Here is a 12,928-nt window from a genome sequence, read left to right on the forward strand (position 1 = left end):
AACGGAATTTTTGGCAGAAAAAAGTTATTGAAAGATTTTTTGCACCCTGTAAATAAGCAACCAGTGTCTATAACAGAGAGACTTACTCAGCGCAATTCAGAGCTTCTTGATTATTCTCGGGGTTTGGGAATGAACACAGTTATATGTAATTGTGCTCTTCAATTAAGCAGATGGTGGATTTCAAAGGCACAACTTAGTTGATATGAAGGATGCTGATCAAACTTTCAAAAATTAGAATGCAATGATGGCAAGACAGGCAAATATTGTTAGAAAACAAAATCCTCGAGTGGTACAAAATAATCAATACAACTTTTCTCGCCCTCCTATTATTTTAGTGAGGAAACGTGACATAGAAATAACCCCGAATATTGTGGAAAGAAATCAACTGATCGATGAATTGTACAGTAGGCTACCAGATCCCGTCAAATTGGTGTAATTTGTGGAGTCACTTCAAAGAGATTCTTTACAGTCCAATTTCGTCAACAACGGAAATAAAACTAATGAAAATGATTTTGATTAGTGGCAAAAGCATTTCAACTCTATTTACAGTTTTTCGCCGTAATTCTCTTTTGATTTTTTTTTAAGAAAAAACATTTTGCGAGATATTACTGACCTGACAACAATGCAAACTGCATTTTTCCTGAATGTTCAATCCATAAGAGCCCATCATGACCAATTATCAGTTTTAATTGAATCCTTTGATAACAAGCCTGAAACATGGCTCTCGGACAATGATCCTTTTGGCATTGATGACTTAAAAGGTTATGACATTTAAGAGGTGGGGACGTTGCAGCTTTCATTAAAACTGGCCTTAACTATAGTTATTTCAAATTACCAGTCAGTTTAGAGCACATCGTTATCAAAATGTGTTTTGTCGATCACCCTCCACTAAATGTACGCTCAATATAGCGTCCACCAAGTCTCATTGACTATAAAAATCTTCTGCTTTCTTTTGATTTAGAAGTTCAAAAGATCGAGCCAACTAGAGTAACTAGTGTATCAAGTGCATTGACCATATAATTGCGGCGGAGCAAACTCAGGTAACAAAAATAAATTGAACTATTAGTGACCTTTATGCATTTATGTGTGACCTAAATTTTATTTCAGAAAAGCAAAACGTGGATTCTTATCTATCGGATTTCAACTATGATTTACTACTGAATGATGATTTTTCAGTAAAAAGATTTTTCAGTAAAATTCCGAAAAAAAGAATAAAAACAACCAACCGTGGATTAATCTGAAAATTAAGAGAATGATGAATAACCAAAATGTGTTATACAAAAAATGGGTTCAGACGCCATCTATTGAAAACAGAAATATTTTCACCTCATGTAGGAACAATGTCATTAAGGCTGTATGGGAGAGTAAACTCCGGTACTATGATAACTTGATAGCAAGGGAAGTACTCGTCCGGATTTTTTGAGGCTTTTAATCATTTCTGTGGTATAACAAATGTGAATACTGCTTCATTCGATGTTAATGTTTCCAATGATCACTTTGCTACTATTCGAGAAAAACTAACAGAAAAGTTCAGACAAAACGTCTATAGATAAAATTTTCCAGTTAAAAAAACACGGTCGTTACATATGATACGAATCAAAATGAGATACTAAAGGAAATTAAAAATTTGAACAATAAAAGGCCTACTGGTCATGTTGAGATTTGTAATAAAATGGTAAAATTTTCTGCTCCGGTGCTGGTTGACCATTTAGTGCATTTTGTCAATATTTGCTTCAAAAAAGAGTGTTTTCCTACATTTCTCAAAATTGCAAACATTTTACACTTGCATAAAAATGGCGAAACAACTGAACCCGATAACTACCGTCCAACTAGTTTGTTGTCTTAATTCAGTAAACTTTCTGAAAAAATAATTTTCAAGCGCATATCCAATTTTGCCGCTAAAAACAGCTTATTTAATAAGCATCAGTTTGGTTTTTGAAGTAATCATTCCTTTACTTATGCCATTTTGTCCATTACTGACTTTTTTGCGAATCAATTGATAAAAAAAATTTGGTTACACCTGCTGAGTTGAAAAATGCATTTGATACAGTTGATCGGAAAATTTTGCTGGACAAACTTTATCAATATGGGTTCAGAGGGACAATTCACAAATTAATGACAAACTATCTTACAGGGAGAAATCAATCTTTTTATTCGAATCAATCAGTCTCGAATATGCGAGAATGTACAATAAGTGTTCACCAAGTTTCACTTTTGGGGCCATTTCTGTTCTTTTTATACATAAATGATATGCCGTTGGCCAGCAACGCTAAATTAACATTATTTGCAGATAATACAACGGTATTTGATACTCAAGAACTTGCATCCAAAACGAAATTCCAGACAGAATTAAATAAAATTTGTAATTGGTGCAACAATGACGAACTGCTCATAAATCAAAAGAAGTGCAAAATAATGAATTTTGGACGCAATATTATAAATGAATAACAGACTCGCCGAGGTTTCTGATTTTAGGTATTTAGGAATTGAAATGGACAACAGACTAAAATTTCAAAGTCATATTAATAATGTATGTAGTAAATTAGCTAAATTTAACGGTTTACTCTTCAAGGGTAGAAACTATTTCTCGAAAAATGTGCTGGTTAAATTCTATAACTGCTAGGCAAAACCAATCATGTTGTACGGTTTAATTGCATTCGGCGCAACATCAAAAAGCCTATTAGAAAAATTATTTGTGATGCAAAGTGTATTTTTAAAATTATTTGTTTCTAGAGAAAATTTGATCATGCCTCAAATATCCTACAATCATTGGAGATTTAAACCGTTTTTGACTTTTATTTCAGACAAATATTCAATGAAACTTTTAATCAGTTTCGTGGTAAAACTCCCCTCGAAACTTTTAACTTGGAATCTCTAAATAATTGTCGGGTTACTTGGACCTCTGTGGCAAAAACTTTACCAAGTATGAAAACTAGAACACAAATAATGCAGCGTTCAAGGAAAAATGTATCTCTTAAATCTTACAATTTTTTGAAATCAAACGAGCTGATACCAGATAATCTAAACCAATTAACTGAGCATCAACTAAATGGGTATTTCAAAAACTTGTTTTCAATTTTTCTTAAAGCTTATGGAGATCTTATAGATTTATTTGTTTGAATAATCAAGTCGGATATTATCTCGCAACTTCTGTCATAGGTTTTTTCAGGGTCATGCTTCGATGAGCTGCATAGCTTTTTGCATGATCTTTGGTGGGTTTATTTTGTACATGCGTTTTATTGTTTACCTGTCTGTATAATATTACTCTCCTAAATAAACAATCTCTTCAAAACTATTGGGAAAGACAAACAGGCACACAATTTAAAAATAGTCACAACTAGCAGTGAACTTGTGAGGCATTAAATTAGAATCAAAAGTACGCTTGAGAAGAACTGAACAAATCGTAGCAACCAAAGTTATTAAAGTTGATTTATAAAACGCCCTGAAAAATTCCAGAGATGCTAGTGAATCATGAAAAAAATCATTCCACAAAACTCAAAAAAAAGAACACTTTATTTGCACATCGAAATTAATTTCAATACACAAGTGTATGTCAAATATTTTCTACCAATTCATGAAATATTATACCATCATTGGACACGACTAGTTACAATAAACAAAACAAAATCTATTACAATTATTGATGATTACTTTTCACCTGAGAGCTTCAAGGTGGTTTATATATAATTGTTATTATATAAACTTGAAGCTTTTCCATGAAACTTTATCATGAGTTGCCACAGAGAGGTCTTCTTTAAAAAAAATAATAAACAATAATTCTTTAATTTTATCTTTGCTTTTCTGTATGTTAGTTTGTCTTTAAAATTGACTTCATTATCTGTTAGTTTGTTCCAGATTATGACGGACTTTTTAAAGAAGGAGTTTTCTATGTATTGCCCATTGTATCTGTCGCCGAAATGTAATTTTATGTTTCTTGTATTATTATCTATTTGGTGGTTATCACACTCAATGTTATTATAGGCTGGCAATAATTGATGTTATATTTTCCAAAAGTGACATAATGTTTTATAGTCCAGAAACATTTTTACTGGCAATATAATGTGTTTTAGCTTCATGTCTGAAGATGAGTCGTATTTTGCACGATCGAGCAAGCTTTTACTGCCCTGCTTAACTGTTTTTCCAGAAATATCATTAAATTAGCGGATATTCCACTTAAAAGAGTTGCTGGGTAATGCAAATGACTAATTACCAGTGCATTCATTATCAAGAGTCTTGTTTTTACTGGCAATGGCTTTTGATTGATTGAAGTAATTTTATTCCGCATGCCATTTTCCTGAGAATCTTTTTGATTTCATCTTGGAATGTTATAAACTGATCTAAAATTACTCCTAGGTATTTAACATTGGTTTTTTCCTTAATTATTTTGTCATCTAGAGTTATAGTATACTTTTCATCCTTTTTCCTTGAATCTATTTTTTCTTGCTGAAAACAATGATTTCCGTTTTTTTTGCATTCAACTGAAGTGAGTGTTCTAAAAAAAATTTGAGAACAGACTGCAATTGGCTTCGAGTGCTTTAAGAGCTTTTTGTGGATCGTTTTTTTCACAGAATAGTAAGATATCATCCGCATATTGAACTATTTTACATGCTTTGTCAATTTGTTTGTTGAGATCGCTAATGTAGAGATTGAATAAGAGAGGTCCTGGGACAGTGCCCTGTGGGACACCCTGCTCAAGTGTAATCCAATCGGATTTGGTGTTGTTAACAATTATTTTCTGGCTTCGTTTGGTGATAAAGGAATTGATCATTTCTATAGCTTCTTCGGAAAAGTTTAACCCTTTTAATTTCTGTTTAAGATAAGTATGATCAAAAGAATCAAATGCTTTAGAGAAATCCAGTAGGGAACATGCTAGAGTTTTGCTGTTGTCTATTGCTTTTCTGAATGCTTCAGTGCAATAAAGAATAGCGTCGATTGTTGAATATGATGTTCTGAACCCAATTTGGGTATTACTTAGTAGTTTTTTGGATATCAGATATTCGGTGATTTGTTTATATTTGTGCATTTGAGAGAGCCCCAGTTATAGAGATAGGTCTATAATTTTCTGGTAATTCTGGATCCTCTTTTTTGTATATTGGTGTGACAATTGCTTTTTTGAGCTTGCAAGGATATGTCTTGTTTTTCATAGACTCAATGTACAGAAATGTCAGATGTGTTTATATTTCAATTCAGCCATCCTTCATTGCTCAGGCTGGAATTTTGGACGGTTCTGGTGCCTTTCGACAATTTAAACTATTTTTTTTACATTCAGCTGATGTGATGAATTGGAAAGAAAATTTTTTATTATTTTGAATATTGCAAGTAGAAGTCTGTGGATTTGCCTGATTTTTGAACTTTTCTCATAAAAGCATCCAAAAATTGAGAACTTGTAATTTAGCAGGTTCGCCATCTGTAAATTATTGGTTATGAAATCGCCGAAAGTGTTTCTGGGTAATGGAATGAGGTTGGAAGCTTTTTTTGAGTTTCTTGGGTCGTTTATTATACTCCATTTTTCGCGTTCGCTTTTTTCGCGTTAAACAGTTGGGATACAAATTTATCATCTTCGTAAATTACCTTTGCTTTGTCGCTGCGAATGAAAATAGTCTCAGAACAATTGGATTTGTCACGTTTGATTGGTCTTACGTTGTTGTTCAGCTTAAGTTCTGTTATGAATGCTGTTGCTTGGTGGTCGGTCTTAATTGGTGGTGTGAGTACTAATGAATTATTTTTTAGATGTTTTATACTTAGGTCGGTGATAATATAGTCATTTGTGCTTTTGAGTGAGAAGGTGTTAATTTGTTAGTGAAGTCCAGATTATATGGTATTAAGATTGTATCTAAAGACTGTTTGTCGTCTTTGTTGAGATAGTTGAGATTGTAATCTACTAGTAAAATTTGGCGAGATCTTCTAAGAAGTCTGTTTTGTTGTTTCTATTAGGATTGTAGGCTAGGTTTAATAGAGTGGTTCTATCTTTTGTGTTGAGTCCGGCATTAAATTCTATCCAGATGCTATCATACGTTTTGTGCATGTCGTTTAAGTCATGTCTTACCTTTGGGTTTAACTTTTTAGGAACCAGTAACATGACCCCTCCACCCTTCAATTTTTTACTTGATTCATAAGTTCTATCACATCGTAACAACGTATGTTTGTCATTGTCTATGGCCCATAGTTTATCGTCATTTGTATCATTGAACCATATCTCGGAAAATCCGAAATTTTTATTATCATTAATAGTTTTAATAAGTTATTTGAGATCTGAACGCTTTCTAGCTAAACTTCTACAATTAAAGTGTAGTACTTTCAAGTTGTTGTTGTAGTTTTCCAGTTTTTTCTTTATTTGACTGAATTTCATGAAGGGTCCTGGTTTTGGGTGGATATCCCCTGATGTTAAGCAAGTTTTATGAATGGACTTTTCCTGTTTTTTGTAAGTCTTGCTTGTGTTTTTTTTAAATAATAATTGTAAAAGTAATAGCTTATTTTATTAAGTATAGTGCAATAATATTTGTTCGAGTATATTGTGGCAACCCATGGAAAGATGCTTTCCTTTCTTTTTATTCAGTACCTTATAAGCTGCAAAGTGATCGCTTTCGCAGAAGCTGATGACAGATATGCTAGTTTAGACAAAAAGTAACAGCGTATCGTTTTGTAGAACGATTTTAGTTAAAATTACAAATAACAAATTTACTTACCAAAATTATTGTTGAAATCATATTAACTAGTATAGATTTTGATCCTCAACATGATGATTTGAGTCAGTTTCTTGGATTAATTCCGAAAATAGTTTTTTATGTGATGTTTTCTTAGGTTGCCGTTGTGGGATTTTTATTGTTTAATGGTTTTTTTGTTTCTGATTTTGCCCGTATTTTAGAAAAAATTTTGAAAAAAACAACTTCGATCAAACCGTAACTTATTTGAAACAACCAGACCTTGCAAAGCGACATACTTTTTCTTAATTTAAATTTCAGTTTTTTCTGTTTTTTATATCTAAGTTTTTGTTAGCATGTTAAATTTCTCATTGGCAGTTGGTGTAGTATGTGTTTTCGTGCCTTGTTTTCCAAAAACTTTTTTTTCAAAAAGTAGGTGTACACGTGCCCTTTTTCCTCAAAATAATTTTAAATATTTTCTTGGAATGTTAGAATATCTTTGAAGATCTTAAACCATATGAAAAATTTTACCACTGCTGTTTTTCAATAAAAAATCTAAGTGGTGCAATAACATAATTTTCGGTAAATTTTTCATTGAAACAAATTATCTCTAGGCAAAAGTAACTAGTTTTAAAAAACTGAACATCTGCGCATATTTTTTCAGAGTCCGTGATTATTTGAAGTTTTCTTCCAAGAAACTTGATAGTGTAACAGTCGCCTACTTAAGTCACATATGAAGTTAAAGAAAAAAAAGGCCCTATAACCATTGGCTCAAGAGAGGGACACTATCTCTTGTGTTTTTCTACCTCGAACGGTCGGAGCCAATTCGGTTCACATGCGACATGAGACTAAAACCCTCATTTTAGCTTAAAGGCCACTAGCAAAATACCCCCCCCCCCACTCTAGAAAATAAAAACGTCCCCATACTTAGGTCTGAAAATACCCAAAATACGCGAACGCCGTTAAAAACAGGGTCGGAACAGTCCGTAGAGTTACTTTTTATTAGACAGTGGAACTTTGATCCATTTCAGATGGATCAACCTAAAACTCTCCTAACCTCAACATAACAATTATAAAACATACCCAAGAAAACTAAATTGGGTACTCACGTTCCGTTTCGTTAAACTCTCCTAACCTCAACATCAAAATTATAAAACACACCCAAGAAAACTAAATTGGGTACTCACATACCAGCACACTCGAGAATTGGAGTAACTAAATTAATCAGCAATTCTAGCATTAAGGTAATTAAGTTTTAACTCAAGAAGTTTGTAATTAATGAATTACAGCAAGGGAAATGAGTTTTGACTTGAGAATTGAGTTTTGGAGCTGGACCATTGGGAGACCCCAGCTGTCCACCTTTCCACTGAAGGTTCACTCTGGTCCACTTCTTACTTTTGTCTGCTTTGTTCGCAATCGCTCTGCCTCCTATTCAGGATAGGACAGCTCTGCTCTAGTGCGATTTTTGTATCTGGAAATTGCGAATAACAATTTCCCGCCTTTTTTTTCGATTACTTTCCCGCGATTGTAAATTGATTGTTCTTATCTTGTATTTCTGAGATTTTTAGTTGTCGCGAGAAAGTTGAGCATGACAGGCTCAATTCGAATTTTTGAAAAATTCCATTTCACCCCAAAATTACGTTGTTCGTATTGCTCAAGGTCAAACTTCCAAATATGACCGACTGGCACATACTTCCCGGACTCAAGATCAATGTCATCATCGCGTGTTGCCGTCTGCCAGTGAATCCCCAGAATGTTGAGTGTTGCTCAAGATACAGTGCGAAAGGTCATTTACAGAAGTTTGCAGCAGATTTAACTTTATCTACGTCCCAAAATTCTTAACCATGCAAAATTGTCACACTATCGCTGAACGGCAATCAAAATTTGCATACACTTGCACCTTAAATTTCCGCTTTGCAAGCTAATGATTAAAATTTCTCTTGTTTTATCCAATCAGAAAATTGTCATGCAGCATTTTGATTTATGTAAAAATTATAGTATTTAATAACAATGTTCCGTTTCGTTAAATTTTCTTTTTCGTGACCTCAGATTTCATCCGAGTTCACACCCAAGCCCCTTTCCTTCCCTCTCAAGTCTCAAGAAACCCTCATTGAGCCTCCTGCTCATTTCGTACTCCTAGCCTTTGAGGTGCTAGGCCCTGATGAGTTTGACACCGTGATCTGCCTTAGCAGCGCTTCCTCATCATCGGAGCTGATTACGATCGCTTCCCACGCTTTTAATTGTTCGAAGGATCGCATCCACTCCCTCTGCTCTTGTAACCTCTTTGCCTGGTTTGGCAAACCCTTCATTTTCGATTCCCTGTTCAAGCAAAAGGAATGGTGCAGGCTCAGGCTCAGGTTCTTCGCCAGGTCCTCTTCCAGTATTAACTCCCTCGCCTTGGTATTATCCCTAGACACTCTACCGACTCTTTTCCATCACGTCGTGATCGCATTTCGGTGGGTCAGCAAAGGTCTCTTGAAGGCTTCCGGTCCTATCTCTGCCAGGAACTGTCGGTATTCTTTCTGGTGCTTTTTCATGTGGTCTTTCGTCACCATATAGAACCAAGATGTCAATGTCGCTCGAAATCACGGGAGGAACCTTATGCGGCTCCATACGTGCCTGACCTCCATAGTTATGGCAAATACCTTGCACGCAGTCTCAAACAACTCAAGTCTCCTGCTATAATCAATGGCGTATATCGATTCCGCCGTCGGTGTCTTCGATTCCGGATATTTCGTCACATTCTCCCCGATCCACCGCAACGCCAACATTGTGCTCACTACCAAATTGGTCACCTTCTGCCGATGATCGGATAATCCGATCGACCGAATTTCTTCCATGTCCCACACTAAACAGAGGTTTGAGTGTTCCGGGTAACACACCGTCTGTGCCAAGCAATGGCATGGGCTTTCCCCATGTATAATATCGATGCTCCGGAGGTTGCGTTCTCGCGAAACTTCCAGTAGAGGTTCCAATTCCATCATCTCCTCATGTGTTGTATCATTTTCCTCCTGCGCTGGGACACTATTCATCGGCTTCCCGATTGTGTTCTGTCTCTCGAATTCACTTGTATTTTCGATTTCCAAACTCAAGAGTTCTACTCCCCAGATTTCACGAAAGTCATCTCTTTTTGTTCCCTTGGTACAGTTCCCAGGATCTTCCTCAACAGCCTATGTGAATGATGCGACATTCGAGTCAGTCGTACGCATTTGGGTACCGAGAAGGCTTTATCTACTAAGATCCTCTGGCTGGATATCTCTACCATCGCCATGTGTAATGGATAGTGGCTCCCACATAGGTTGGCAATTACTGGTCCCACCAAGGGTTTTGCATTTACTGGCAGACCGTAAACTTCGTTCACGGGAAATCCCATTTCCGCCTCAAGACCAATCTTCCACCCTCTGATGTGTTTCTGGGTTGTTTGCAACGCCCCCGGCCACGACTCCACGCTCCATGCTGTCACCAAATGGTGCTCAGACTCCAGCATCTCCAGTGATTGTTAAATGCACATAATTGAGAAGAACCCCAGCGCCGTTGCTATATTCACCGTAGTGTTTGTGTAGCACTCAGCCACTATCTGCACTTCGCTCTTCTCTCTTTCTGTTATGTCGCCAGACCAAGCGACTAGGTCTTCTCTCTGGAAAGACTGTATTCTGACACATGATCGTCCATCACAATAGTGCTCTCCGCCTCCGCACGTCAAGTCAAGACAGCTACCGGGTTCCAACTTCTTAACTGATCCTAGCTTGATCATTGCCTCGCCCGACTCTTTACTCTGCGGTAGGATCAGTTTGTGAATTATATTCAGAGTTCCCAAGTCTTCATCTTTCGTCGGTGTTAGCCTCACTCGTTCCGTGACTTCTTCAATCAAGCTTGAGTGGTGATGTGGGCACCAGGAGGGTCTCAGCAACTTCCAAACCGTCCCAAATTCGTAGTCATCATGCCATTTCCATTCCCCATTTTCAATTCCACTCTCTTGTTCGAGCGCGGTACGCTTATCACCATTGGCATTCTCTAGAGTATTAGGCCCAGGTTCGGTTTCTACCTTTCCATTGAATCAATTTCGATTATCTTTTCTGTCCAAAACTTCAACAGCTCCGTCACTTCGTGATTCTTGTGAGCGCTCCCGGCCACTGAATCTAAGAAAGGGCTGTATGCTATCCCCATTACTCCAGATTCATATTGGTATTCTCCCCGTTTGTTGAGTCTCAAGTAATCCTCAGCCGAGGCCAAGTTACGATGCACATCATGCCCCTCTTCGAATTTCTTGTTATAGAAACTCCGTATTTCATCAAGTTTCCCATGATTCTCTAGAGAGTGCCTGGAGTCATCTTCCTTTTCGATCCCCGTATGATCGTGGAGACTCTCCTCTCCATAGTTTTGCACCCCATGGCCTTCTGATGACACGCTTGGACGGTACTATTGGTCATTACGGACATTATCCACCTCAAGAAACAAGTGGCATCTTTTCTCTGGCAACATGCTGTACCAGCATCTGATATACTTCTAGACTCTTGTTGCCCAACTTCAACTTATCGTGTGAGGTCAATACTTTTAATTCTATTCCCACTAAGCTCCACGCGAACGTCAGCTGCCCCGATGTTCTAACGAAGGGAAACGCCATCAATGGCAACGCGGACGAAGGTGTTCTCATCGCCTCCTCGAAGTGATCCCGCAAGAAGTTCTGCCAAGTTCGCTTCAGCTGACTTCCCAATTCTAATTTGTTAATCTCGGCTTTTTGTTGGGTAGCCCAATTGCGACGCTTGCGGGACACCCCACGATCGAGCTTTTTCAGACAGTCCTCCAGTTCCTTCATTGTCTCCAGAGCCACCCACCAAGGTCGAGCCGTATTCTTTGTCGCATTCTTCTCAAGAGGGTCGCTGGCCACTTGTTTGCCAATAGCCTGATGCTCGCTCGAGATCCATTCTTTGCCAACATCCACTTCCCATGTTTGTCCAATCGTCGAACCCTTTTTCGAGCTCGCCAACTGAGGTCTGAAGTCTTCCTCCGTTGCAAGACTCGTCGAGACCTCTATCTCTTTCACCACCTCGGCCAGCCTCCTTGGTTCGCAGCTACTTTTGTAGGCCGCGGTCTTCCATCGCGCTAGAATCATGGCAGCCGTCTCCCTCAAATTCTTCTCAGAGACAGCATCTGCCGGCGGGCTATTCAACTCCTCTACTTCCCTTTTCCTCTTTCGAGACTTCACACCTTTGCTTGGGGGCGTCGTCACTATCATCACTGATTCGACCTCTTTGTCCCGGTCCAACCCTTCCGAATCTTGCCTCCCCCTACTCGAGCCTTAAGGATATTAAAATTTTTAATCATATTACTAGTCTTAAGCTTATCCTCCCCTTCAACTTTAATCATTTTATCGTCAATTTTTTGTTTCAGAGTAGAGCTGTCTTTACATTCATCATCTTTGGTCTTCTGCTCCGTTTCTCGCAGCTTGATCATCTCACCCAACAACTCCTTTCTCGCCTTTTGTCCAGTCCGCTGCCCATCAGAACTGGTTCCCCGAACTTTACCACTGGGTCCCATAACTCTTCTTTGAAACTTTCCAGTGTAGCTTCGGTCTCTGCTTTCTGGTTAAATTCACTCAAGAATTTTAGCCATGTCTTCTCATCCAGCGTACTCAGTAATATCCATTTATTTCCCTCGAAATTATTCTTCTTACTCTCTTTGGAACTCAAGAGAATCATCCCCATATTGGAGGTTTCGCCGCTCAAGGATAGTTCCAGGTTTTTGCCAGGGGATGATGCCAGGGGTGGTGTGGCTGTGTTCGCCCAATCGTCTCCACTCAAGTCCTGCAGCAGTTACTGTGTGGTGAAATCTTTCTCAGCCGCTTTCTGCTCAAGCGTATTCCCCACCTCCATTTCCTCTCCTGTTTCGCTGAGAGTCTCATCTATGCTCTCCCCTTCTGACTCAGCTCGCGTTCTCTCAAGTACGTCTCTAAACCTCGTCTCCACGGGACCGCTTCTCTTATCTCCAGGGGTGCCCACTGATAGGGGTGAGGGTGTATCTGGATCCTGCTTCTTGTATTCCGTGAGGGCTAGATATAAGGGGCCTGCCTCATTCAGCTCCTTTTCCCCTTGCTTCATCTCCAACTGCTCCAGCCCGTAGGGTGCTCGATATTTCCTCGTGGCGAACTTCATTTCGTCCTTCAAGGCGACTTTCCCCTCCTCCACAATCATTCTTCCATCATCCCAAACTGGCAGCATATGCTCCAGTCTGGCCTGGTCAAGCGTCCTGAAGATAAACCGAACCTTGAACTTCGGGGGCAACGAGCC

At 38.3% G+C, this 12,928-nt stretch overlaps 2 protein-coding genes across 3 annotated transcripts in view; one reads left to right on the forward strand and one right to left on the reverse strand.

Annotated features, from left to right (window-relative positions):
- The window catches only part of LOC134851887 (multiple epidermal growth factor-like domains protein 6), a 36,805-nt gene extending 27,324 nt beyond the window's left edge, over positions 1-9,481 (reverse strand). Inside the window, exon 1 of the mRNA XM_063868161.1 lies at positions 9,266-9,481. Coding sequence (XP_063724231.1) covers positions 9,266-9,481 — 216 coding nt within the window. The remainder of the gene's footprint in view (positions 1-9,265) is intronic.
- Positions 1-12,928, forward strand: part of LOC134851253 (uncharacterized) — a 425,551-nt gene that overhangs the window by 341,798 nt on the left and 70,825 nt on the right. The gene's annotated exons all lie outside the window — the stretch shown is intronic.

Source organism: Symsagittifera roscoffensis, chromosome 7 (genome assembly GCF_963678635.1).
Source record: "Symsagittifera roscoffensis chromosome 7, txSymRosc1.1, whole genome shotgun sequence".
NCBI lineage: Eukaryota > Metazoa > Xenacoelomorpha > Acoela > Convolutidae > Symsagittifera > Symsagittifera roscoffensis.